We start from the raw sequence: 27,327 nt of genomic DNA on the forward strand, positions 1-27,327 counted from the left end.
TGAGGAGCGACAGAGAACTCCGTTTAGAACCCAGGGTGTAAATTAGGAAAGACCAGACGCGGGCACCAAGTGGGCACCATGTGAAACGGGTTTGTGTGGCTGCCTTCTGTGGCGCTTCATCCCTCTCTGAATTGAGCAGTGAGTGAGAGCAAGGGAGGGAGGATGCCCAAGTAGGTGCCACTCCAGGAATTCCACGCTTGCTAGTGTTGGCAGAAGGTCAGGCATCAGCTTGATGTGCCACTTGTCATTTTGGTCCTCTTGATGTCAATCTGATGAAAGGCACCTTAAATGATGAAAATGGCTTTGGGGTGGCATTTTCACATTGATGGCCTGGCCATCCCTGAGACCGTCTGCCATGTGAGCTCCACCAGGAGGGGTGGGCATTTAGATATTTAGGGAGTGCCAACAGGTTGTAATAATCGACTAATCCTTGGGTAGGTAGATGACCCTTTTTGGGCGAGTACTGCCCAACCCCTGCCCACACATACCCATGCCCCTATGGTTCTTGTAGTCACAACTTGGCATAACGCAGTGTGTCTCCCACTGGGGTTTTGGGGGGCTCTGTGTGGAGGGAGTCTTTGGACTTTGGTACTTAAGGCCTGCTTCTGTCTTTCTAAACATCACTGTGCCCCCTGATTGTCTTGAAACTGTCAATGGCAGGGCACACCCAGAGGTTTAAGACCACCCAAAAATGCTTAGTGTGACATTGTAAAAGGTAGCAATGAAGGTGCCCCCTTGTAGCCGTCACTTGACAGGACCCTCAACTGTACACTGACCACCCTGCACACACATACAAAGAGTCTAGCACATTGGATGGCATGGTGGCACAGTGGGTAGTGCGGTGGCCTCTTAGCAATAAGGTGCAAATTCCCACCTGGTCACTTCCCTGGAGGGTCTTCATCAGCTCCTCTTCTCTGATAGGTGGGTTTACAGTCGTCTAGGAACTTTAAAGCAGACCCCGTCACTTTTCTACCTGAACATCCATATGTCTTCTCCATGCGCTTGCTTCTTGATTCCCTGGACCCCCTCCTAGTGCCCTCTGGCGTCTTTAACTGCTGCTTTTCTTTTCATTTAGTTTGTTGATGGCACAGCCTGCTAAGGGCACTATGAAAACTGTAGGACTCGGGTGGTACTTGTGACCACAAGGGGGGGGGGGTTAAGAAGTGGAGCAGAGTGACCGAGGAGAATGCCCAGATGACCCTTTGCTCCCAGTCCCATGCCATACCTCATCCCAGCAGGGCCCCCCACTGTTGAATGGACAGTTGGCCACTGTGGTCCACTGTGGTCAACTGCAATGGACTTGGCATTTTGCTTGCTGGTCAGTCTTTGAGGTCCACAACTCTGAATGACCGAATGATAAATTAACTGGTGATCAGCAGTTGACCAATCAGAAGCTGTGACCCTGACATCCCAGTCACATGCACACCAACAAGGCGCTATAATGTGCAGTAGTCAGCAGCAGGTAAGCTGGCAGTGCCACCTCAAGCTGCTCACCAAATATGGGATTTTCATGTTGGATTTGTGGCTCACTAGGTGCTGCTGAATATGCATGAGTGTTGGTGGTGGGCTTCACAAAATAAAACAACCCTGGGGGTCCTGATGGGCACCTCATTGGTGCCCTCTGAGTCCCAGTGCTAATTTATATCTGCCACATATACCTGGCCTTGGCAAATCCACCGAACCTACAATGCCATGTTGGCCCACACTGTTATGGCAGCAGGTGGCATCAGTCCAGTGGGGATTTAGTATGAGAGGGCAACTGGGGGCCAAGCCAGGAGTTTGTCCATATAGCGCCTTGTGGTGTTTTAATGAGAAGGGCTTTGTGAATATAATAGAAAGACAGGCATTTCAGGACGCGCAGCGTGAAACAACTTGTTGACTCCATAAAGCACCATTTGAAAGGCGCTATATACAATAATTAGCATCTCACTCTGCTTGGTGGCACTCATGTCATACCAAGTAACTTTGACTGGATACTTGGCCAGGGTGTCCCACCATTACAGCAGAAAAGCCAGTCAGGACATGCGTGGCACACTATGCCACTTTTAATGCCAGTCATGGGGCTTCACCTGATCCCGGTTTGGTCTCTGCCATCTCTCCTGCACTTTCCTACCCATTGGACTGCTGCCTCTGGGTGGCGCCCTTCCTTGTCATTGACTTTGTTCATATGCTGCCATTTCTCAGCCTTGTCATAATAATGTCACGTGTTGGCCAAGCATGGCACGCTCAGCCATCTTGTCAGAAGTTCATTTAGGGGCTTGAGACGTGACGGTCATGGCTATTGGCCACGAGGATGTTGGACAATAGCGCCCTGCATGGGAATGGGTATGATCATATTATATAGTGCCTTTCAGAGTGCAGCCAAAGGGGGGGCTCTCGAATATAGCGCCCTGGCACAGCTCCAGGGGGCACAGGCGCTCAGGTGGCAGCGCGCCGCTCACTCGTGTCGGATTAATGACGGCTCTAATTTGAAGTGATGCATCACCGAGGCCGACTAATTAACCTCACTTAGCAAACGAGAGGCAATTGCCTCAAATCCGCTCATTAGCATAACGCCAATTGCTTTGTTTTAAGCCCCCAGCTGGCTAATTGTTCTGCTCTTCAATAATTATTTGGAGATACGGGCAGCTGCCACTCGGCATCAAGGTGCACAGGTACAGAGGTGGCAGGGGGCTCATGTGACGGTTCCTTTATATAGTGCCTTACACAGCCAGTGCCGCCTTAAGGGGCTTTACACCCAAGGAACGCGCCTTCTGTAGCACCTTTCATAGCCACTCATCATTGTCCTCACCAGCTTCTGCGCCCACCTAAGGCGGCCTCAGTTCAGTCGTCACACACATGTCAATAAGTGTCACCCAGCCTAGGCAGCCACACATGTAGGTAATTTAGCTACCAGCAGTGACGGCCACAGGGGTCTCCTTGTGCCCTCTGGTGTCTTCTGCTAACAGACTTTGTGTGTGTGCATGAAGGCCACGTCACCCTCCGTCCACCATATGTGGCTCTCCTCTCAGTGGGCCAACTCCACCTGTAGAACTGTGACTGGCCAGTCAGAGTGGTAATTGAGAGGACCCTGGCAGAGAAGCGGTCTCCCTGGGGCAGCGTCATGGTCACCTGTCCACTTACACTGTGCCCAAACACACCCTCATTTGGCTTTTATAGCCCCTTGAACCCTTGGCCACTATTGTCCTGAAAGGTCAGCAAGATAGGACAGGACAAGGTGGTGACTTGCTTGGCTGTCTGGGAGGTGGTCAGCAGCAGAGGACTATGCAGTGGGCAGCAGAGCTCACATCAAGTCAAAATCCATCAATCAATCAATCAATCAACAGACCAGCCAATCAGCTCAAGAGACCACCAAACAGTCAACCAATCAGCTGGCTGAAAGCAAATCAATCAGTCAGTCCTTACTGACCAATAAGACAAGGCAGAGTGAGTCCCTCAGGTGGACCACCATGAGACAGGAGGGGCCTATCAGGGATACCAGCTGCCATTCCAGAGTGTGCCATATAAACGTCCTGCAGCCTGGCATCCTTCACAGCGCCCCCTCTTATGACTACGGGAAGCAAAAGCAACCGCGAAAGTAAAGGAGGGCTGCAGCACGTCACGTGTCACCACGAGTATTGAGCGCCTGTCGTGGCCAGTCAGGCATGCAGTGACAGGGTGACAGCTCAGCTGGGGTACTTGTGGGCATCGCCAGTGCTAGCCTGACCTCATCTCTGAGCTGCTGAGGGCACATCATGGCATGGAAATCAGAAAGGCTGCCAGGTGGCGGATTAGCAGTGTCCGCTTCTGACAAACACTTGTCCACCCACCGGGGGACAGTCACACAAACCTGAAGAGACACCCACGATGACCATTGCTCATGTTGGCCATGCCTGGGGCACTTGCATGGTGACTTCACTTGATGACATGCAAACATACAGGCTGGCAGCAGCGATGCTGGTGAATTTCTAAACAGTCCGAGGAATCTGAGCTCTAGTTTAACGGGTGGTGTACCGGGCATTGGAAGTGCCACTGATGACCTGCGCACCTCTGTAAAGTGTACACATAGACATAGGAGGATATGCAAACTTCACACAGACATGATTTGAACCCAGGGCCCTGGGACTGCATGGCAGCAGTGACCAGTGTGCCAAGGCCTCATCCGAAGGATTTGATTCATTCATTTCCTAACCCACTCATCCACTTCAGGGTCACAAGCAGCTGGTGGCAGTCTGGGTTGCACTGGGTGCAAGAGCGGAATTAACCCCGGGTAGAGTGCCAGTCCATCATCTGTAGATGTTCAGTATGGCACTGTGCCACCTGGCCACCCACCCTTTGATTCTGTTTTATTGAATGTGCAACTGCCACTAAATTTACCAATGGAGGTCCTGTGGGTCACCATCAAACCTGCCCAGTGCTTGGATTGGCACCCACTAACTTGCACATGGTGCTGCCAGAACTGGCCTTTGCCCACCTGAACCTGGGCTTTGACTCAAAGCAGATGGTTTGAGGGAATTTGGTGGACTTTTCAATGCCAGTCTTACAGGACCCCCAAGTCCTAGTGTACCAGTGTCACTTGATTTGTCCAGATGTCCCTCATTTTGGTCAGTGTGTGTTCTCCTTCCGTTCTCCTTCTTCTTAGGACCACAAGATGGCTTCACGGTGATGGGTGGGGCTTGGGGGCAGTTCTCCTTGATCAGTGGTGCCCTCTACTGGCCATATGGGGAAGTTCTGACAAGAAAACACAAAGAAGGACATGACGGAGTGACCAGCAAGGTGACGGGTGGCCATACAAGACCAGCTGAGCAGTGGCGGGTCATCGAGATGCCAAGCAGAAGACTGCCTGCCTACTGTCACTCTGACAAGGAGAAGCTGTTCTGGGCATCTGGAAGGGCAATGAAGGCTGAAGGGCTCTCTGGGGCACCTCCTAGTGGCTAAAGCTGGAGGGACAGACAGAGTGTAATATTTAGGACAATAAGAGGAGCCCACCAGCTGCTTTATATTGTCAAGCCCAGTTCAATACTGCAGGGGGCACTGCTGGGGCAAGGCAGGACCAACCCTAGACAGGGCGCCACTTGCTCACACTGGTCTGCACGTCTTTTGAGAGGTGCACAGATGTAATTTGAACCCGGGTTAAGTTCTGTGAGGTGGCAATCCAACCCTCTGCGCCACCTGTTAGAGCACCTCTTGCCTCGTTTCCCTTCTTTCTACAATAACACTGAAGACGTACAGAGAGATATATAAAATTAGCCATTTTTATTGGTTGGGTACTTTCGGGGCAGGACTGAGGAGCGGGCAGAAGTGAAGGAGTCAAGACATGCAACTACACAGAAACCTGGAGGAGTAAAACTGAAGGGGGCCAACATGGGTGAGATGAGGGGTGGGCCGCACTGCACATGCCAGGCAAAACATGAGCAAAATCTGAAATGGGACAAAAAATGGGGACAAAAGTCCTTGAGGCAGGGCAGTGCTGCAGCCAGCCACCAGAGGGTGCATCATCACACCTCCCATGGGCACAATCGATGACCCCTCCCAAGTGACCAGCTGCTATGTCTGGGGCACAAGGTACAGAGTGAGCCAGAGGTGTGTGCCAGTCTACCACAGGGCACGGTGACTTGGGCTCAGGGGGATCATTTAGTGTCACTAAGGACATGAGGGCTGGGCTGTGTGCCCTATGATAGATGACTTAAATGGTGCCCTGTGCCCGTTGCTGTTGAGATAGGCACCGGCTTTCAGTGTGAATGAGTGAGTTTGCCAAATGGAAGAATCTTCATCATCATCATCATCATCTTTTTCTTCTTCCTCCCATTTCTCCTGCATTGCTTTTCACCTTTGGATCTCCACTTCTGTCTTACTGGCTGTGGACCAGATTTGAAACCAGAGTAGGATGACACTTTCTTTTAGGTGCAGCTGGCACAAGCTGGCATGAGTACTATTTACAGTGAGGCAATGAGAGCCCAGATAGTGGCCCGTCACCCCGCTGGCTGGTCCTCGTCCTTTCACACGTGGCTGAGCCTGGCCTTGGGTTCAGATGGACAGGCGGGTGGGCTGAGAGTCTCAGGTTTCACGTCCGGTCTGTGAAGTTTCTGATTGGAGCTTCTGTCCTGTCTAGAAGACGCCGGTCATGTGACATTCAAAGACACTGCAGCAGACTGTGGGGCATTCGTCCTTATATGGTAAGGGTGTGACGTCTGACCCCACCCACTTCTGTCCCCCCCCGGCCCCCACATTGGGCTGCTCCTCCTCTTCTTTCTTTTTTTATTCCTTTCATACTTTTATTGTCACTGAGGGGCCAAGCGCCATTAAGGAGCCCGGGAGCCCCCAAAGTGGTGCCACTCATCTCCGCCGCACCCGTCTTTTTATTTTTGTGTTTTTCAAGCTGGACGTTGCAGACCCCCCAAAAGTCTTGATGACCTGGACTGACGGGCCCAGGTAGGGTCCATGGAACGAAGTGTCCATCCCACCCTGCAGGGTCCCAAGTGTGGATGCCAGGATGGCACAATGGGCATCACTTTTTCTTTTTCTTCCCACTTTTTTTGCCTTTCTCCTTCTTCTTTTGCCCTTTTCCTAACTCTTCCTCCTCCACCTCGCTGGCTTTGGCGGCTTTGGCTCTCTTTTTGCCCAGGGGTGTCTTGGCATACCAGCCCTGTAATGAGAGACACAGAAGAAGACAGAAGACTGTGAGTTAGCAGAGTGAATAGTGGGTGGCAGAGCACACTTGTACATGCCCGCTTGTAGTGGGGGAACCTGTCTGCATGCCAGATGTGATGCCCAAAGTTAATCAGTGAACAACTATAGAGGCCTTCATGCTCGTCTGGTTGAGATGCCCACCTGCTGGGCACTCATATGTGCCCCGGGTAGGCACCCTTAGAACCCTTATTGTATGTAGCGCCTTTCCTACCAGTCGACACTGACTGCCATTTTATTTTATTTTGTACAGCTGAAGTACAAGCTGGTCATTCAGCAGTGGTGACCGACGTTGTCATCTGATGGAGTTCTTATCACCTGCTTGTGCCCAATGTTGCTGGGGTGGGCTTCACCCCATGATCCTGTACTGGATTGGATTGAAATATGCATGAGGAGGTCACCAGTTGGCAGGTGGTCCCAGTGAAATGGCAGGATGAGGAGCCTGGCACACACAAAAATCTCCTACTCTTAATAATAATAATAATTCATTACATTTATACTCTCTATCAGGAATGGAAGCGGACAGAACCCGAGCCCCAATTTGATCCCCCCAGCTGAAGGGGTCCTTTATGAATTTATAAAGGGAATTAAACACCGCAACAGTTATTTAAACAAACAAACCAACAATATATATATATATATATTAGAAATCAATCAAACAAAACAATAAACACCCTTTAACCAATCCTTATCAAACCTGTAACCCTAATTAATATGCCCATCCCCTTAAACCCTTCTAGAATGTACTCCCCAGAAAACGGCGAAACAGAAAAGAAAAGAAAGGAGGGAAGAAAGAAAGGAAAAGAGACGGAAAAGAGACGTAAATATCCCCAAGTTACGGAGAGCACAGATTTCTTCACAGTACAGACCCCTACACACACAATAATTGCATAGTTAGATGTGGACCACCCTATAGAAGTTAGACCCCCCCCATTATATTGACTTTGTTTTACGTCTTCAGTCCACACGGCCTGGGAAGTCTGCGATAAATCCAGCGCTCCAGTCAGACGTGTCCGCCGACTCGTTTACCGTATCCGTATGTAAAAGAAGCGACCTCACCGGCCTGGCGACGACCCGTTTGTTAAACGTTGAAGTCCGGGGGTCTCGGCGTTAGCGTCCTTCTATGGCCGGCGCCCGCATCACAAATGTAAAGTAAAGCCGACGACCCTCTCAGATTAGCTGGCACTCCTTTTCCGTGTGCCCCTTACCAACACCTGACCCTACAGCTCCTTCTTTAACAATCTTTCTTTCTTCTTCTCTCTCTCCTTTTCAAATTGGCGCCTCCTTACGTCACAGCAGGGACCCACAGGCGCAGTTTGGCCCCCTGCTCCCCTTAAAGAGAATATTCCCTCAGACAAACTCTAAAGGGAGTGAGCGGGTGGCACAAACCGTTAAACGCACACAAACTATGTGACGACCGTTAGAGGCTATCTGAGAAGATGACACTGACCACTGACTGCACAGACGAGGTGTCTGTCCTCAAAAGGCTACCACAGCGGGACAGGAGGTGACACCCACCTGACAGTCACCTCGGCTGCCCTTTGGGCTCTTGTTTACTTTTTTATCATTTCTTCATTGTTTGGTCCCTCTGGTGCCACCATTGCTGAGTATGTCTGCTTGTTATGTCACCTGGGCTGACGCTGTGTCATGTGACCTGTGACATCATGGCATTCATAAGGAAATAAGGAAAGGCTTAATGTGAACCCCCTCTAGTGTACATCATGCCCCACATGGACCACTGCACCCTTTATGCCAGGCTGCCCGTCTCCCTTACTTCCTACAGAAGCCTCAGCCAGGTGAGCAGTCACCACAGTGCCCCCTGATGGTAAAAGCCCAAACCGCACACTCAGGTCCACCTACCTTGAAGGCCTCCTCCTCCTCTTTGAAGATGGGGTCCTGTCTGGCCAGGGGTCCGATGAACTCGATGGCGCTGAGGGGCTTCCTGCCAAGCAGCTGAATGCGCCGCTCGGTCAGCACGGCCTGGACGGCCTGCAGGATGTGGGTCTGCGTGTAACCGTCCGACACTTTGGACACGGAGCTCAAGTCCAGCAGGTCGGTGATGAGTCCGCCATGCCGCAGGATGATGTGCCTCCATAGGACTGTCACACAAACAAGTCACATGTCAGTTTGCCTGCAACTTGTCAGGAGCCTGGGAAAGGCGCTATATACGCTCATTTTGAGCCCCGGACAGGATGGATGGAGGGACCACTGGGGGAGCCACTGAGCCAATACAAGCTAAGCCAAGGCCACAGCTGGTGGTTCATTTCAGTCATCCAATGTGACCATGAGGGCCAACAAAGGGCAGACACACCACATGGGACACTCCACCCCCCCCCCCCCCCAACCCCAGCCACTTGCCTGGGTGGCTGTCTGTCCTTACCAGTTCCAGCAGACCTGCCCTCAGTGGACGTTAAGGGTCTCTCCAGTGTCCCAGCAGGTGCCCAATCCCAGTGAATCCAGCCACTTTGACTGGCAAAAGACCCTGCAGACTACAGACCCCCTGCATATAAGCGGGCACAGGGGTTACCCTCTTGTGCCATAAGGAAGACTCTTCTGGGATCCTGGCTTAATTTATGGGCTGTCTGTCCTGCAGTGGAGCTGACACACCTGCACTCAAAGGCGCTATAAATTCACTCACCCAGCCTGGACGAGTAGTCGGGCCTTGGCACCAGAATGATCTTCTTGTAAACCTTGCAGAAGGGCTTCAGGTCAGCGTCAAACGGGCGCCTTGTCGTGCCAACGATCAGAACGCGGTCCTCGGCTTTGAGGGACTTCACGATTTTGGGCAGATCCTTCTTTAAGCGTTTTGGCTCCATCTAGTGGTGAGAAAAATGATAGCATCAGGGAGAGAAGTCGCAAACGGCCGCCCATCGGCGCTGCACGGGCTCTGCTGGGCACTCCTGGGCACTTTAATGACAAGATAAGTGGGGGGGAGACCAAGAGCACATGAGGTGGGCACAAGGAGTCGTGAAGGAAAGGCAATGGGCAGATCAGAAGGCAGGAGGGCAGGGTGGGTCATTGGTGTGCTGACAATGGACACTCATGGGGTCCTAATTGGCGGCACTCATGTGGCCACTTGATGCTGCAGACTGCCAGGTCAATCCCAGCTGCTCTCGACTTGTGCCCGCTGGCATTTCATTTTTCAGATTTGCTCAGTATGTGTGCCTGATGTTGTATTGTGAGTGGGACATGCTGTTAAAGGCGCTATATAAAATTCAGGCTGCTTTCAGGCTGCTCACTAGCTCTTTAGTGGTCCAGATCACATTGAACCCCTGATTTATGGGGGTCTGCCCGCAAGTCTTGCTTTCCACATTTCCATCAGTCTTTACTTCATATAGCGCCCCACCTGCCGGGTCACCTTGGCACCTCTGACGTTCCGGAGCTGTGTGTGTTTGCACCGTCTGCTGACTTCCCCCAACGACCCCCACTGGTGGAACGCGACATGCCTGCAGTACCCTTTCCAAACACCAGATGGCACCCCCCCACCAGCGTAGCGAGCGCAGAGCCGCCTGAATGAGGCCTGTGTTCTTAGCTCGGTCACGTGATCGGCCCACCAGGGAGAGGAGGGGGAGGGGTTCGCCAGTTTCGTCTTTCACCTCACATGCCCACCACAGAAGGTGGGAGAAGTGCCTGTTGTGGACAGACTGGTATCAGGCTGGCAATAGAAAATGAAGACAACCACAGACTGGAGCTCAAACAGTCCATCAGCGTCTGCTTCATATAGCGCCTTTCAGGCAGTGCTCAAGGGGACAGATGAGACCCTCTTTTATGTTGGGGTATCTCATCCCAACACCTCTATAAGGCTGAATGACTTTTTGACACTTGTGTCACCGCATTCCTCCCACCGTGACATGTGCCATGACAGTGGCTGTTTCCACTTACGTTAAAGACAAACTTGTCGCCCACCAGCACCCCCCTTTGGGTTGACCCCCATCACCTGCTGGAATGGTTATCACTGCTGATTAGACAGTGCCACCAGGTGCCACGATTTGTGAAGCACCATCTCAGGGTCCGTGCAGCCGCCAGCCAATCACGTGCGGCCATTAATTCATCACAGATGGAGGGCTCTTCAAAGAGGAGCATGAAACGAGACCCCCTGAGTCCCCCACTGGGCCACCAGGCTGCGGCATTTCCCCTTTACAGTGGGATGTGCTCTTGGAAAAGAGAGGCAAAGTGCGGCCCACTGGACCAGGAGTGGACACCACGTGCTATATAGCGCCTGGCCGGGCAACTGAAGTCCAAGTTGGTTTGGTGAAATTCTTCAGCATGCCCCTCCTGACTGGCATCTCACCAGCCTCATTGTTCTGCACCCAGATGCTGGGCCCGCCGCCCTATCAAGGGGTCAGGTCAGGTGTAGGGGTACCATCACACTACCCTCGAGGCCTGGCATTGGGGCCAGGTTGGTGCCAATGGGTGCCAAGTAATATGGCTATTTGGACCTTTAGAAGAATGGGACCCTGGCTGTGAAACATGAGGTCAGGAGTTTAATGCCCACTGGTCACCCCCTGGGTGACCCTGAACCAGGCTCCTTATTTTGAGCAGATGTTGCTGTTTTGGGACCCTGAAGGGCGCTATATAACAAACGAAGGAGCTGGACAGCCGAGGCATTTTGGGGAGGCCAGGGGTGTAATTTCAGCTGGACTGTAGGAGAAGCAGGGTGGCCAAGAAGAAGGGGAGATGGAGCACTGTGCCAGCTGGGCACACCTGGAGGATGGACTGGAGACTCTGGGCTTGTGGGCACGTAGGCAGAGAAAGGGGAGTCAGTTTGATGGGGGGGGGGGGCGCCTGTGCCAAGAAAGAAGGGTCTGTACCAGGTGGGGTGGCACATGAGTTCATCATTTTAGACTGTCCTTGTCATCGGCCTGCCATGAGTGCCATCTGCCTGTTCTCTAATGTCGCGCCTTTCATCTTTCTAGCCATTACATCAGGTCTGGTTTTTCTATCATTCTTTGTGCTTTACTTTCAGTTATTTATTGGCTTTGTTGTATAGCGCCTTTCACCTCCACCTTTTCTGTTTATTGACATGTCCTCTATGTAGTGCCTTTAACAGTTATTTATTATATGGTGCCCTGCATGTGCCGGTTTATCTGTTACAGCATCTCCATCTACTGCTTATTTAGTTATTTACTGGATATGGCGCCTTTCACACCAATCAATGATCATATAATGGCGTGTATCTAAATATGAATATGGCGCCTTTCACTTGTGAACGTGCTCTGATTAACACTGGCCCCTTTATTGATTATATAGCCCCTTTCATATAGTGCCATCTTCATCATGAGTGCCCATTATTTAACTCTTTGTGTGAGGTCTCTTGATCTGCTATATAGCGCCTGTCCTTTATCTGTTTACGCCCCTCTCATGTCTTTGTATTGTACAGCCCCCCCCTTCATCTGTCACCTATATAACATCTGTCTGTCTGTCTGTCTGTCTGTCTTGACAGTTCTGTTTACTTATCTACTGGCTCCATATAGCGCCTTTCATACACACCCATATTTGTCACTAATTGCTGTTGTCCCCTGTGGTACTCGGCTTCTGTGTGTGTGTGTGTTGAACCCTCCCAGGCCTAACTAATTGCAGCGCCCCCCATGACACGTGATGCCCGGGGGTTTTACGAGGCGACAGCTAAGAAAACACAATTTGCTCGCGTTTCCCTTTTGGCCCGTCTGTGCAACCAGCATGTGGTCAGCAGATGTGGTGGCCCACATGAGGCAGTAGGACACCAATGTGACCGCTGGGTGCCTTTATGAAGCTCAGAAACAGCAGAAGGTGACAAGTGACAGGCAGGAGTCACTGATGCCCTCTTTGCCAGATACCACCTATGTATTAATTCTTTTGTATTGGCTTTGTAGGCATGGGGGGACACTCCTGTATGGGTGGCATCAGCGTGTTCTCCCTGTGCCCGGGTGTGACTTTCCAGGTGCTCTTTGGATTTCCTTTGACATCCCACAGATGTTCAGGCTGGCCGAGTGCTGACTGATGACTTGTATTGCCCCCTAGTGGTGCCCACTCAGGTCATCCCAGCCCACACTCTCAATCCAGCAGTTTCTTTGATGCCCATGCTTCTCAAATGACATGCCTTTCTGTACCTCGTTACCTGGGCACTCAGGTGACATCATGGAGCAGATGCCAAGCCCAGACTGGCACTTCTTACCTCCTTCTCAGCTTTGGGCACTTTTTTGTAGAAGGTCTTCTCCGTTTCTCCAATCCACACGACTGACGGCTGCAGCTGCCGAGCCACCTATGACAAGAAAAGAAGGAAACAGAGGTGGTGACCCCAACAGGCCAGGCACTCGGTCCTTAAACAGACCCTCCGCTGGAGAAAGGCGCTATATACATCAATATTTGTCTGCTGGCAATAGAAAAGCTCACCCTGTCCAACAATCACAAGCTTGTGTTGAGGTCAGTGCCACATGTGGTGACCCAGTACCAAGATGCCAGGGCCCTGGTTGACACAAGCACAAAGCTCTGCCCACCTGATGAGTGAAATAATGAAGTGAAGACCTGGCAGATTTAAAGTCAACCAGGTGACATCCATGGTCACTGTCCTAGCGGGTCCGGTGTGGATGAGGGGCTGCTGGGTCTGGCAGGTGAAGGGACTCTGGGGTCGGGGGGAACTAGGGGCATAACATTATATAGCACCTTTTACATTGAACCCCCCCCCCCACCCCAGTATAAAGCAGCTGAATCTGTGTGGAGCCTTGTGACTTTATAGAGCGTCTGTTGTGGACCCTGCATGGGACAAATCCAACGTGACAGGGACAGTTAAAAGCAGAGTGAGTGTGCCATGCTACAGAGAGGAGGCGCAATAGAGCCAGGGGCACTGCGTTGTGTCCAGTGCTGTCCCTCTGCCCGTCTATGTGCATGGACCCGGCACAGTCACACGGTGGAGTGCCCCCATCAGGCTGGCACTGGAAGTGGACGGGGGTCCGCCTGCCAGTTCCCACATTGTGTGATTGTTGGAGGTGTTTGTGTCAGCGCAGCTGATTTTATTGGCCGGCGGCCACGGGCTTCACTGAACAATGAGGAATTCTGCTTGGCTGGGAATGAGGAGGAGCGGCGGCCCCCATCACTCCCTAAAAATAAACTGCCAGTCTGGACAATCCCAAGGAAGTGGCAGTCTGTGGGCGCTCACATCCATTGGATGTATTAATAGAAAGACAGTGGATGGGTGCCAGTAGGGGGCACTAGGCGCCCGGCCGGGCCTCATTCACCGAGTGCAAGCCTGGTGTCATGGCGGGCAGCGTGTCATCACCTTGAAGACCATGTGCAGCATCATCTGCAGGCCGCTCTTCCCCGGGTATTTCCCCGAGATGTTGGCTGGCGACAGGTTGAACAGGTTGGCGCCTGTCTCCGTGCACAGGGCATGCACCAGCATCTTCTTGCCCACTCCACTGGGGCCGGTTAGCAGCAGTGTCTTCAGCAGGGGGGCTTTCTCATGGACCGCCTGGGATCCTGCGGGCAAAGGAGACAAGAGGTGAGACGGGCAGTCGTCACTGAAGCCCACAGCGTGCCACATGAAGAGGTCACATCTGGGCACCAAGGAACGGCCAGGTGGGAGAGCCGCCACTGTGCACTCATCTTTTCATTTTCTGGAAATGGCCCTCAGCCACCTGGGATGGGGTGCCAGTCTGCTGCAGGGCCAGGGTTAGGGTTGGCATTCACCCTGAGTGAAGCCAATGTGCCAGTCCCCACTGCCCAGCCACGTGCCCAGGAGAATGACAGACTTAAATGTGATCCTTCATTTGGGTCTGTCTGTGAAGGGCGCCATATGATGGCTTCGGGGACTGCAGGTGGACACAGATTGGCATCGTGGTGCACAAGTGATGTGGACCTCTTTTTGGACAAATGTGGACAGGTGAAACCGAAGAGGAAAGCCATAAAGGAGTGGACCCCAAGTGGTCAGTTGTGCCACATTTGGATGGGGCAAAGGGTGGGCACACTCTGTCAATGGCCCACCAATGAGATGAAGGGCTGACATCGGTGAGCGCTGCAGGTGTGTGTGCCTGTAGAGGGTCACTGTGTGTCACTGTGTGTGTCTAAGGGCAACTGACTGCCATTTCAAAGGTGCCATATGGCACCCACTTGGCATGAGTCGCTTATCTGGGGCACTTGCCGATTTTGACATTTGCATGTTGAGTTCATTTTCTTGAGGTGGTGGGCACAGCGGGCAGCGTAAAGATCTGGTGTCCCTGGCTTGTGCCTGCGTGAGTGGGGCATGGACAGTCCCTGCTTCACCCTCAGTGCTTCCAGGCTCGGCTGCAGCCCCCCCAGGGCCTCATCTGTCCACCCCTCATGTCTCAACTCCACTGTCATTTTCAGCTCAAATGGCCTTCACAGGACACGGGTGGTCCAGACACTGGTGGATACTCATGAGGCTGACCATCGGCCTCCACTCTGGTGCCCTGCCGGACGCCCCTCCAGTGACTGGCATTCTCGAAGGTTCATCCACACCAAGGAGTGGCGTGCTTGAATGGGCGGGCAGCCTGACCTCCTGAAGCCCCCCGCACACAGCTGGCCGGCTCATAAAGAGGTCACGGCCCCCTCAGCGCGTTGGAATTTCAGAGGCCGTGGCCCAAATCCAGGGATCAGACGAGCGCACAGCCTGACAGCGGCGCTAATCCCTTTGAATAGACGGGAATGAAACCCGAGACGGCGAGTGACACACGGTGGGGACGAGGACGCGAGTCAGCCAGAGGTCACTTCGAGCAGGTCACTCACCCAGTGGCAGCACTCCGTGCAGCGCCATCAGCTGCCTGACATCGGACAGGGAGGGCATGGGCTCGACGTCGGCTTGGCGGAGCGTGGTGCCCAGGTAACTGAATTCACCTGCAAAAGAAAAAGACAAAGAACTGATGGGTCAAAGGTCATGCCCAAGAGCGTCAAGCGGGCAGCAGCGGAGGCGCAGTGGACACCCACCGATAAAGTCGGACAGCCGCACAGCTGGGGGGCGCACTAAGAGACCCTCGCGGATGAGCTCCTCAAATAGCGACTCGATGGTCCTGGAAAAACACAAAGGACACGGTCAGCCTGGCAGTGACTTGGGCAGACCCTCATAGTGTCATAGGCAGTCAGCCATCGTCCACCTCGTACCTGTCCGCTGTCAGGTCTTTTTCTTTCTTCTTCTTTTTGCCTCCCTTCTTCCCCTTTTTCTTTTTCTGTATGGAAGAATAGAAACAAGATCGAAATCACCAACGGGCAAAGCGGATCCCCCAGGAGTGCCAAGGGCATCACCAGCAGAGACCTTGGCGGCAGCCCCACTAAGCACCAGGCCCAGAAGGGTAATGTGCACAAGCAGCAGGCTGGCCTAGAGGGGGTGCCACTCTGCCACAGCTCTTTTAATAGCTCCGGTCAGTGGCACAGCCCCGTGCATGGCATGTGGAGGGTACTGGTAACATGTCAGGATGGGTTCCAGTGCCAGTCAAACACCCTAGTAGTGAGAGCACAGATAACCTGAGGCACCAGCAGGGTGGTCCTAATGAACTGACCAGCGTGGGCACTCCCAGTGACTGGCAGTCTAAACAGGGTCTGCCCTACCTTTTTGCCCTTCTTGCCCTTCTTCTTCTTCTTCTTCTTCCCTTTGTCGCGGTCCACTGCCAGCTTGAGGTTCTTCAGCTCCTGCCTCATGAGCTCGTCGACCTGCATGAGGACAGGAGTGGTCAGCACAACAGCCACATGGCACCAGCTATGGGTGGAGGTGGCACTTGACCATCGAGCCAGGTGTAACGTGTACATGTAGAAAGGGTGATGCCACAACCTCCTTAAGTTGAAGGGCACTGGCAGGATAATGACTTGGGCACAGCTGGCTTGTGGGGGTCAATTGTGTCATGCTGTGATCCCATGATTAAGGTGGCAGGTCTGTCAAAAGCTCTGCTATGGCCATTATCATGCCACGTGTGCCCACCACATTATGTAAGTGCAAGCTGTGGGTCACCTGGTCATCATGAAGATGGTTTTTTCTCGAATACTCATGACTTTGTGCCCATGTTTATGGTGCCCCCTAACCTTGGCCCCTCCATGGCTGCACTTCACCCTGGTTGTTTCTTTATTTGCCACTTTATTGAATTTCCAAACCCTGAGTCCTAGTGCTGCCCTCCTGTGTGCCCAGTGGAGATGGTCGACTGGCTAATGGTTGTGTGTGGCACTCGGGATGCCCATTTATCTTATAGAAGTAAACCTGTCCTAGGCAAATGTGAACTTTCAGTGGGCACCAAGTACTTCCAATTCGGATGTGAAAGTCGCCTCGAGTGCCCAGGATATCAAATTTGAAATTCAGTCCTCCTGTCCCCTGGGTCATGTGACCACGAGGACAGCGGGTGACTGGGAGTCACAACCTCTGAACTTCAGCCAGCTGACTTGTGACCAGACTAAAACCCCAAAATGGCTGACCTGCGATGGTCATACAGGGTCAGTCACCCCCAGACTGGCACCAAGACTGCCATGTGTCCCCCCACCAGCATACAGTGTGAAAAGACCAAAAGTGACGATGGTGAGCTCAAGTACACATGTGAGCGGGCACATGGCATACATTGGGCCCCCAGCTTGTCTCTCGCCCGCCACACTCAGAGTGCCTACCTGCACGCGGATCTCCTCCTCAACTTCTCTTCTCTTCTCCTCCTTCACGAGTTCAGCATCAAAACGCTGGATGAAGTTGGCGCTCTCATCCCTGACGTGCCACACTTCTGAAAGGGAAAACAGACAAAAGGTGGCATGGACTTGGGTGCCAGTTAGGCACTAGCTGTGCCTTTCAATAATGCGCCAGAGGTTCATGGGCACACAGCTATGGACTTCTGATCTGAGAGGTGACATGTTGAGCTAGCACTGGTGCCTTCCTATGGTAAAGACTCCCTTTTTAAAATGGTGGCCAGGGTGACTCGCAACATGAAGGGCACACAATCAGCTGACTGATGATGTATAGCGCCTTTAATCCAATTAAATTCTGTCTGTCCTTTGTGGCGCCCCACGTCGTGAAGCACTGTGCCCGTATGGAGTGTTTGGCCCCCTCAGTCTCTAACACTTGGGTAGCGTCTGAGGCGCTGTATGAAATAAAGCCTGTTGAGCTCCACACCAAAGGTGCTATATCAGAAATTAGGGTCCAAAAGGCCTTTCCCACTTCTAGTGACTGTCTGGGATTACGCTTATGCCTGCTGCATGTTACGAAAGGCGCTATATGAAGGCTCATTTGACAGCAGTAAACCTCAGAAACTGACCGGCCCACCCTAACGCCACCGTCATCACAAGGTGACCACTCAGCATTTTACTCACACAGTAAACTGAGCTTCGACTCGCTGTCCTCATCCTCTATTGTTGCAGACTCCATTCCAAGCGTTATGCCCCCCCCCAACCCCCCCCCCCCCATTGGCCAGGAGGGCCTCTCCTTGTGTGGACACAACAGACATGGGCCTCAAAGCAGCCATGGCTTCCCACTTGGACGCCGTGTGCCTGCTGGATGAGCCCCCAGGGAAGGGGGGCTGCCGAAAAGTTAAAGTCTGTCATCGGGCAGAAGGGGCTGAGAGCCATTAGGGGGCCGCGAGTCTCATGCACACTGCAGTCAGGCACTGGGGGGCTCTCTGTCAGCAGCAGGTGGCAGCTATGGCGGTTCTGGGGATGAGTCTGGAGGGCCAGCCTCAGCTCAAAGGGTCATTGAAGCATCAAGTAAGTGAACTGGCATCATGCAGTAAGGAAATGAGAAACATGCGAGGTACATGTGAAGGGCGCTATATAGAAAATAAAAGAGGAAGTCGTGCCACAGAGTCTGATGGAAGGTGGCATTTGGGGGAAGGCAGGGTATGAAAGGCACTATATAAGGAAGAGCTGCAGAGGTGAGATGTGTCATGTGATGGAAGGAAATGTTACAGGGAGAGATGTGAAAGGCGCTATATGGGGAAGTGGGGTGAGTGCGCTATGTGCCAGAAAGTGATGTTGACGGGGTAGGTAGGTGTGAAAGGCACTATATGGGGGGCCCTATTCATACTTGAGCCCCCGTGTCCTCCACTTGTCTTGCTTTTATCTTTGCTCTCCAAACAGCCTTGTCATGGTGCCCACTGTGAAAGGCGCTCTATAGAGCAGATGACTGGCTAAATGAAAGGTAAGGGCCCCCCTGCAAGCAGTATGAAGGTTGAAGCCCAACTTTTGGACCCTCCTGCACTTTGTCTCGTCGGTGTCGGTCGGTTATTCTATATAGTGCCTTGCACAGCAAGCACAGCCCTAAAGCATCAAGAACAAGTTGCCATAGGGGGCCTGCTGGTCAGTGAGCCCCTAAGACCAAAGCCACACACAGCATATCAATCATTCAGTCTATATAGCGCCTTTCACACAAACTCAAGACATACACGCCATGCTGTACTATATAGCGCCATTGGCAGCCTTGAGAAGCCACCCTCACCTTTGTACACTTTGTGCCCGTCTTCCAGGGTGGGCAGAAAGTTGCTGGGCGACATCTTCCAGCCATCCTCTTCCTCCTGCAACACATGAATGTGGCAATAAATAAGAAAGGTGCTATATAGGACAAAGACAGAGCTCTCAGCTGGGCTATGGGCACTGGGGGGGGTAGCTGGGGGACAACTGGATGGAACTCAGTGCACCCCCACAACTCGAAATGAAAGCCAGCTGCTGATATCAGTGAGCCCACATGCCAGTGTGTTGTGCTAGTGTGGCACCTAACTGGCCCATGTGAGCCAAGTGTGTGCTGTGAAAGGCGCTACACACACTTCACCACACTCCGTACCGTCAAATCGCAGTTTGCTTTTGGGCTTCATTTGAGGTTTAGAATGTCAACTGCATCTGCAGGGGGCACCGTGAGGACCCCAGACAGGCAATGGAACAACTGGCCATGCCAGTCACTCTGCAGTGTGGTGTCTGCCCTCTGGAACTCATCACAGTGCTTGGGGTCTTTGCAAATGCCACCAGAACCTTTGCCTGGCACCAAAAGAGCCAGCTTCATGCGCCTGCTTGGCAAAAGGACTAGTCACATTAGGTGGGCAGTGAACTGGCTGAGGGACGGGTCAGTTGGGGATTGGGTGGGCCTAACGTTGAAGGTTGAGATGGGAAGGGGGGGCTGGGAGGGGGATGTGTGCCTTCAATCCAAAGTCATTACGAATTCCCTGAGGCGCCATTAAAACACCTGCCAGATTTATGGGCACAGGCATTTCTAGATTGGTGTCTAAATGCCAGTGTTGATGGCCGACGCTCGCTTCATGGTGGACTGGGCTCAGCAATGGGCAGGACATGACAATGGTGACAGGATATACAGCAGCACCCCCTAATTATTTAAGGTATTGGAGTGGGACCCCCTATTGACAAAACCAAAGACATGAACGGGCACATCTGGGCACCTTTGTGTACCATGGCTTCCTGCCGACAAGTAGCTGCATTATGTGGTGGACTGGGCTGGCACCCCCTTCTGGAACAGAGAAGCTGATTTACTGACACAGAGGAGTAAAAAGGGCAAAGTGCCAGGGAGTCTGAAGGCAGTGCCACAGCTGGCCATCAGTGACGATGAATGGTGTGTGGCACACTGAGGCCATGCCTGCTTTTCAAGTTTGCCTACCTCTTGCTCGCCTTTGCCCTTCTTCCCTTTGCCCTTGTCCTTCTTGTCCTTCTTCTTGTCCTTCTTCTTGTCTTTCTTCTTCCCTGATTTCTTGCCTTTGCTCTTCTTTTTCTGCTCCTTCTCTTCTTCTTTGGCTGCCAGCTCAGCAGCTACCTGCAAAGAAAGATGATGCCCTTCATTAGACTGGCACTGCCCAGAGGATGAAAAGGGAGGAAAGGAGGGTGACTCGGTGAAGTGGGGATATCACTTAGGGACATGAATGTGACCCTTGTTTGTCACCAGTCTGGAGATGGCCAGCTGGTGTTGAATAACCAGAAGGGGACAGGCCAAGTGACATGGGACACTAGGAGGTCCCATTGAGGACCGTGCATGGCTGGCTGGCCCTTTGGCAGAGGCCTGGTAGGCATACCTGTGGTTTGACCACCCCAGTGGTCTTAAGGGGGCGCTTCTGACCCGAAGGGGCTTCAGGGACTACCAGGAGAGACCACTGGCCATTGGTTTGGTCTGCCGACTGTGGTGTTTGGACAAGGACTGACCTGATCAGAGTCGTAGTGCAGGGAGGTGACCAGGAGCTGGGTGAGGGCTTGTGACAGGGAGGTGCCAGCTGTCACAGTACGTGTGCCCTCAGAGGGGCTCACCTGGGTCTGTTGTTCTCGTCAGGTGTGCCCCTCCTGCCCTCATTTGCCTAGTTGGGCCTGCCTGCTCATTTTCTGGGTTTGGGGCCTGATGTTGTGCCCCCTGCAGTTGTCGCCCTGAAATGACTTGCATATGTGATTTGGGTTCAGTGATGGGCACTAAGCTCCTGCTGACCCCTGTGGCTCTCCATTCCAATTTCTGCCCCCTTTACTCACTGATTTTCTTTAGGAGCCTGATGACCCAATGCCCATCATTGGACACCCTCAGACACAACGTGCAGTTGGCAGCAGTCAGGTAGCCTATCATGTGGCCTACCATCGTCTGGGCTGGTCTTTGAACCTGGAGCTTTGAAGTAGCACTTCTGACTGCTGTGCCCACTGTGCCACCCTCCACTTGGCATGTCCATGTCTTGCCCCTCTGAAGGACTAGTGAAAAATAGCTTTCCAGGCACCGCCTCTCAACGCCATGACTCCGCCCATCATGTGGCCACACCCATCGTACTCAGGGGGTTGAACATTTGCCACATGGAGTGACTTGAGTGTCACTGACCTGCTCCGGAGTCTTCTCTGCAAAAATCACAGCTGAGCCACCGTCGTCCTCATCGGGGTAATCTGGGAACTTGCCAGTCGCATTCCTGAGAATAAGAAGGGGTAAAACCACTAAATAGAACCTTGGGTCTCCCCCTACTGTACCCTCTAGTCATTCAGATTGAGAGAATGGGGTATATGCCAGCCAAGTATAGAATGTCCAACTGGCTTCACAGAGGCCCTGGGTTGATATTTCATCCACCTCTGAATGGCTGACCTGAGTTTTACAGTGTGCCCATTGGCAGTGCCCCCTCACCACACAAGGCCTGGCTCACCGGCACTCGATGAACCACTGGCGGATCTGCTCCTGCAGGCTCTCCTTTATGTCGGGACCCTCGACCTCCCGGATGGTGTCCTTGATGCTGACCACTGCCTGCTGGTATTGCGCCTCGTGCTCCTCCTGCACCACAGAGCGGGCTTTCTCGATCTCCTGAGCATGCAGAATGGTGACACTGACCTCCTGGTGATGTGCTGGAGGGACCTGGAGGGCACAAGCAGAGCAGACTTGGTCACATACATGTAGATACAACAGCTGGCATGATGGTACTGGCACATTGTGTCTGGCATTCCTCACGCACAGCAAAGACAAGGTGATCTGGCACCATACCCAGGTATGATGCCAGCCTTGTGCCCAATGTGACCCTCAATTGCATTAAACTGGCTTGAGAATGTTGGTTCATGACAGTCGTCTTCGGTCCCGCCCCAGTCAGGTGAGCTCATATTGGTCCCCAAACGTCCTGCAAGCCAATCTGTGGCCCTAGGAGGAGCACAAGGGCATTGCCCTGCTGACTGTGCAAACGCAGCTATGGCCATCAACATGGCACTTTATGGCGGAATGAAGTCTCACAGCCATGCAGGGTGGAACTGCGAGCCTCCTGGTGCTTGCGTACCCTCTGGAAATTGGGGGTCCGCTGGATGACTGCCATCTGCTAAAATGGGTTGAGCCTTGCACAAAGCTGCTGGGATAGGCCCTGCCTAATTGTGTTAGTGGGCGGAGCCACACAACTTAGGACTCTCTAAGCTGCTGGGAAAGACTCCACCCTAATAGCTTTAGTGGGCGTGGCTTGAGGATGCACTTACTGTAAGCAGCTGGGGAGGCTCCTCCCTAATAGAATTAGTTGGCGGGGATTGAGGATGCACTTGCTGTAAGCTGTTGGGAGAGGCTCCGCCCCAGCAGTCCTAAGATGGAGCAGCTCTCCCTTGATGGTGCCCTGTGACTGTAAAACTGCACTAAAGTGGCAGGCTAACTGGACGGCAGCAGTGTCGGCCCCTTCAGTCCCTTCACGCTTGATGTTTAAGCCCTCATACATTCGGTGGTCAGCACACACTCGATGCCCCACGCGTCTCGTTCAAAGTTCACACCAAACACAGCGGCCTTTATTCCAGACGTGGGCCCCTCGGGCTGCCGGGCGCTCCTCATTCACGTCTGGAATGTCAACATAAAGAGGCGCGTCTGCCAGGTGGCGCCTCCAGCCTGCCCCCCCAGGTCGTCCAAACACATGAGATGCTGCACCGTGGACAGCCACTTCATTATTTTATTTGATTTTTTCTCTTTGTATCCTGTATGGTGCTGATGAGCCGGCGAGCCGAGAAAGTCAAGGGCGCTATATTCAAAGAAGGTCATGTGACTTTGTAAAGGCAAAGCCAATCCAGGCGCAATGTGCTCTTCCATTACCTGCAGTGCTTTGTACCCCTTGGCTTGGGGGTGACCCTGAGAAAAGAGGGCCATGTGACACAGAGAAGTGCCCATAGCGTCAAGCTCAAGCATGGCCACCATCGTCATCAGGGCATCAGACTTGCCTAAAATAGTGGGCACATATGAAATGTAAAGGGGGCACCGGCTGGCCAAGATAAGCAAAAGAAAAAATCAAAAGAAAGGAGCAACAAAGTGAAAAGGGACATCAGTGGGACGGACACGGGCACCTGGCATGGGCACCTGGCACGGGCAACGCCCTTACCAAGAGTGAGGGGCTGCAGACTTTGGACTGGCTCTGCTGGACAACAAGGACCACCCATGTGAGGACCCCTAGGCACAGAAACTGGTGACAGTGCCCGCGTGTGATGGTGGCCGAGCGCTGACCCCAAGTCACCCCACTATTCATTCAAATGAACACAAAGTCCCCCAAAGCTCTCTGACTTCGGATGGGCTCTGCAGAAATCGCTGACACAGAGAAATTCGCCGCTTAACGTGACGATGCGCGCCGTGGGGGTGACGTGCCAAAGAAGTAATGAGAGTCATGTGTCAGGCGAGGGGGCTGCGAGCGCACGCCTGGAGGAGCTTCAAAGGAGCACTGCTTATCAAACACACATGTGCCGCCATTGCTGTCCTCAGTGCGGTCCGTGAGGGGGGACGCAGCCCACCAGACATGCTGAATCGGTCACACTTTGATTTGAAGAAAGGAAACTGAAAACATGAAAGTCCATCCAGCCATCCGCCTCTGAGCCTGCTCAGTCCAGTTCAGGTCAATGGGGGTGACGGGTGGGAAGCCACTGTGGGTTGGGCACCTCACCATCTCCTGGTGAATCACCCGACAGAAAAAAACAAACCAGGCCAGGGGGTCTCAGCCCAGGGTTCAAACCAGCATTGGGCACATTGGAGAGAGCAATGCCAACTGCTGTGCCAACCTGGCCCTTCATCTTGGGGCCTGCATGTTCTTAGTGTGGACTCCTTAAGTTTTTTTTACAAAGACACCCATTCGCAGCCTTAATCTGGATTGGAATGAGTGTGGGCATCATCAGGATAAGTGAGCATTTAGTGAGCAGGACAGACTGCACTCCCTGTAAGCTGGGCAAAGGAAATATACCACATGCTGTGCCACCATGAGCCCGTTCTGGGATTGGATTAGTCAGGACGTCTAGCCCACTAGTGGCGAGGGTGTGGAACTGCAAGGTGCAGGTCACTGGGTAAGCTGGTGCCACTGACCGTCCTGGTGCCCGGGCCAGTCATTTCATGCTCTGCAAACATGAAGACAATAAAACTGGTGCCCACCACTTTAGCGGGCATGGGAAACAAAAGCTGCTGCACAAGGGGTAAACCAGCCTGGACAAAGACTGACGTGGTGGGTAACCTAGTGTTGGACACCGACTGGTTAAATAGCATATGACCACGCCCCCATTTGAGTAGAACAGATTTCTGTCAGTTGAATGAATGCCACACCCAGTTTTACCATATAACCACACCCTCTTAATTTGTGCAAATGTAATTAATGTGTAACTTTTTCTGTGTCATTAACATATAGCCTCGCCCATTTCATTAGCATATATTCCTCTCCGTTTACTTAATGTATAATCGCATCTAGTTTGTTAGCATATAGCCACACCCATTTAATTAGAATACATAATTGACCAGTATTAAAATAATATTTAACCATGCCCAGCTTCTTAGCATATAGCCCTGCCCATTTCAGCCTCTTTACTTGGTGTATAATCACTCCCAGTTTCGGAACACTTAGCCACGCCCCTTTAATTTGCACAAATGCATTTCTAATTAGCCACGCCTGCTTCAGCCTTGTGCATCACCTCAGCATGGATTCCTGGGTGTTTACTTAATGCATAGCCACACCCATTTGCCTTTAATTAATATGTGACCACGCCCAGTTGGTTTCTTTTACGCCTGACTCATTTCATTAGCATGCATTCCTTTCTGTTTACTTAATTGATGGCCACACCCCCTTTGCCATCATGTAATTAGCACACAGTCCACCTGCCACAAGGGTGCCCCCTACAGTGACCCACTAAACAGTTGGCTTCATAGAAACAATCAAACATGAAGAATAATCAAACATTGAAAGTCACTTTGTGCTTGCGTGTGACAACAGCAGGTGGTACACAGTCTGCCAGGTGCCCACATCATCATGGCACCACTTACCATTCCCAGGAAGAGAAATTCGTCCAGTCGCTCCTTCTTGGTTTTCTTCCTCTGGCTGTAGCCCAACCACACCTGAGATGCCAAATGAGAACAGAAACATGATAAGAAGCTTGAAGTGGGTGCCTAATTGTGCCATGTGCTGCCCTGTGTTGCCTGGCCCAGATTTTCAATCCCAGGTGACCACATGGTGCCGCAGGCTGGGACCTGCATGTCCTGACAAAACACCACATTTTTTCCCAAATCTATCTTAAAACCCTCCAAATGCCCAGTCCCTTTTGGTGTTACGCTCCACCCTCTGCCCATTTTAAAAGCCCAGAAAGTCATTGTCTCTTTTCTTGGGCTGCTGCCCAGCAGGGAGTGCCACCCATTATTGGGTACATTCACACACACACACACACACACAGTCTGTCAGCACACATAAAGCCAGTAGTGGTTAGTTAGGATCTACTCCATCCTGCTACCCATCAGCGTTCAAGATGGGCACCACTGACAGCCTTGGCACAGAAAGCAGGTCCATGCTGAATGTGCCTCAGTCACCTTTTGAATGCGTGTGGCCGCCTCGTCCCGGTCCAGGGATGACTCCCATCTCACATTGGCTTTCCTCTCCTTCTCCTCCTCCTGCCGGATCTCCTTCATGAACTTGGCACGCAGACGGCCCTGCCGTGCCCGCTCCGATACCTGGATCACCCGGATCGCCTCCTCCAGAGACATGATCTTGGTCATGGTGATTTTCTGGTGGAGAAGCAAAGTAAGAGGGACACTGGTTAGATAAGTGTGACACAAAACCTTAGCGTTGGGACCAAGCATGTGGAGATGGCAAGGTCCTGAGGGGGCACCATCAGCATACAAGAGGAGGTTGGGTTTAGGGAGTACTAACACCACCAATACCCATTGCTGAGGCTGTGAACAGGATGTGTGGCACTACAAGACCCCAAAATGTGCTTCAGTAGGGTGAACCTCAAAGTGCTGGCACACCCAGGCAGCAAGACTGGGACCTTCCTGGGAGAAGGGTTCAAGGAAGCAGAGCTTTAAATTCAACCAGGGTGCCAGTTCAAAGATGATGGCACCATGTGGAATAAGCAGCTATCAACCAATTGGAGTGGCTTGTTCAATGATGGAGGACAAGCCATACTACCTACAATACTCCAGCAGGTGGTGCTGCACTCTGACTGTAGATGAGGATTACATCTGAAAGGGCAAGCTCTGTGCCATCTCTGCCACCTAGACAACGTGGCAACTAGACTGAGCCATGTGAAGGAGAACTGAGGATTTTAGCTGAAGCAGATGGGCATGATAAGCCCTCTGAGATGGACAAGGCCAAGAGTGACCACTGCTAATATCCAGCCTTGGGACTTCCTTTTTGGTTTTCAGATGCACTCTAGCAGGTGGCGCCCCACTTAAGTCTCTGTCCTGTTTTGGGTTTGGCCACTTGCATCCCTGGCCAGCCCAACAAACCTAATCGACCACGTGGTGACCTGTGACTCTGCTCAGAACTAAATCTGATTGGCTCATAATGAAAGAGAATTTGTTAAAGTGCCATCTGCTAAAAATCTGTGTCACAGGGGACCTTCAGATCAAACATTTTGGGAGGGTGGGAGATACCAGCTGCCCAACCTTTACACCCCTACTGGTGCCCTTTCTAAAACAGGTAAGAGGAGACTCTATGTGTGGGCCCAGGGTGTGTCTGAGTGCCCTGTGAGCTGACCAATCATATTGTCTGCTTATGCCCCCGTTGCCCAGCCCCTTTTGAATTGGTCCTTTCTGATTGGCCCCACTATGTCCCTGTGCAGCTCGTTCAAGTGTGCCCAGCCAAGCTCAGATGAGCGAGCCACCCATAACGCTACATCCCCGAAGTCTGGATATCTTGGTGTTGCCATTAGGGGAGGGACGCAAACTCACCGTCTCAGGGGTCCGGGGTCCGTTCTGGGTGAGGATCTTTGCCAGGATCTTTTCTCGCTCCTTCAGCACTTTGATCTTTTCACTAACAAAGTATTTGGGAACAGGAATCTCGATGTCCTCCT

The 27,327-nt window shown here is 52.4% G+C and overlaps 1 protein-coding gene and 1 long non-coding RNA gene across 3 annotated transcripts in view; both read right to left on the reverse strand.

Annotated features, from left to right (window-relative positions):
- Positions 1-27,327, reverse strand: part of LOC127528966 (uncharacterized) — a 524,038-nt gene that overhangs the window by 484,617 nt on the left and 12,094 nt on the right. The gene's annotated exons all lie outside the window — the stretch shown is intronic.
- Positions 5,217-27,327, reverse strand: part of iqca1 (IQ motif containing with AAA domain 1) — a 28,696-nt gene continuing 6,585 nt past the window's right edge. The window contains exons 4-20 of the mRNA XM_028808118.2: positions 27,206-27,325; positions 25,844-26,038; positions 25,307-25,378; positions 21,714-21,919; positions 21,401-21,485; positions 20,216-20,368; positions 19,052-19,127; positions 17,242-17,348; positions 16,204-16,305; positions 15,760-15,824; positions 15,586-15,668; positions 15,388-15,495; positions 13,922-14,121; positions 12,821-12,907; positions 9,305-9,482; positions 8,527-8,765; positions 5,217-6,625 (exon numbers count right to left, since the gene is read on the reverse strand). Of these exons, the coding sequence (XP_028663951.1) occupies positions 6,488-6,625; positions 8,527-8,765; positions 9,305-9,482; positions 12,821-12,907; positions 13,922-14,121; positions 15,388-15,495; positions 15,586-15,668; positions 15,760-15,824; positions 16,204-16,305; positions 17,242-17,348; positions 19,052-19,127; positions 20,216-20,368; positions 21,401-21,485; positions 21,714-21,919; positions 25,307-25,378; positions 25,844-26,038; positions 27,206-27,325 (2,214 nt within the window). The 3' untranslated portion in view covers positions 5,217-6,487. The remainder of the gene's footprint in view (positions 6,626-8,526; positions 8,766-9,304; positions 9,483-12,820; positions 12,908-13,921; positions 14,122-15,387; positions 15,496-15,585; positions 15,669-15,759; positions 15,825-16,203; positions 16,306-17,241; positions 17,349-19,051; positions 19,128-20,215; positions 20,369-21,400; positions 21,486-21,713; positions 21,920-25,306; positions 25,379-25,843; positions 26,039-27,205; positions 27,326-27,327) is intronic.

The sequence above is a fragment of the Erpetoichthys calabaricus genome, chromosome 8 (genome assembly GCF_900747795.2).
Source record: "Erpetoichthys calabaricus chromosome 8, fErpCal1.3, whole genome shotgun sequence".
NCBI classification, from domain to species: Eukaryota; Metazoa; Chordata; class Cladistia; order Polypteriformes; family Polypteridae; genus Erpetoichthys; species Erpetoichthys calabaricus.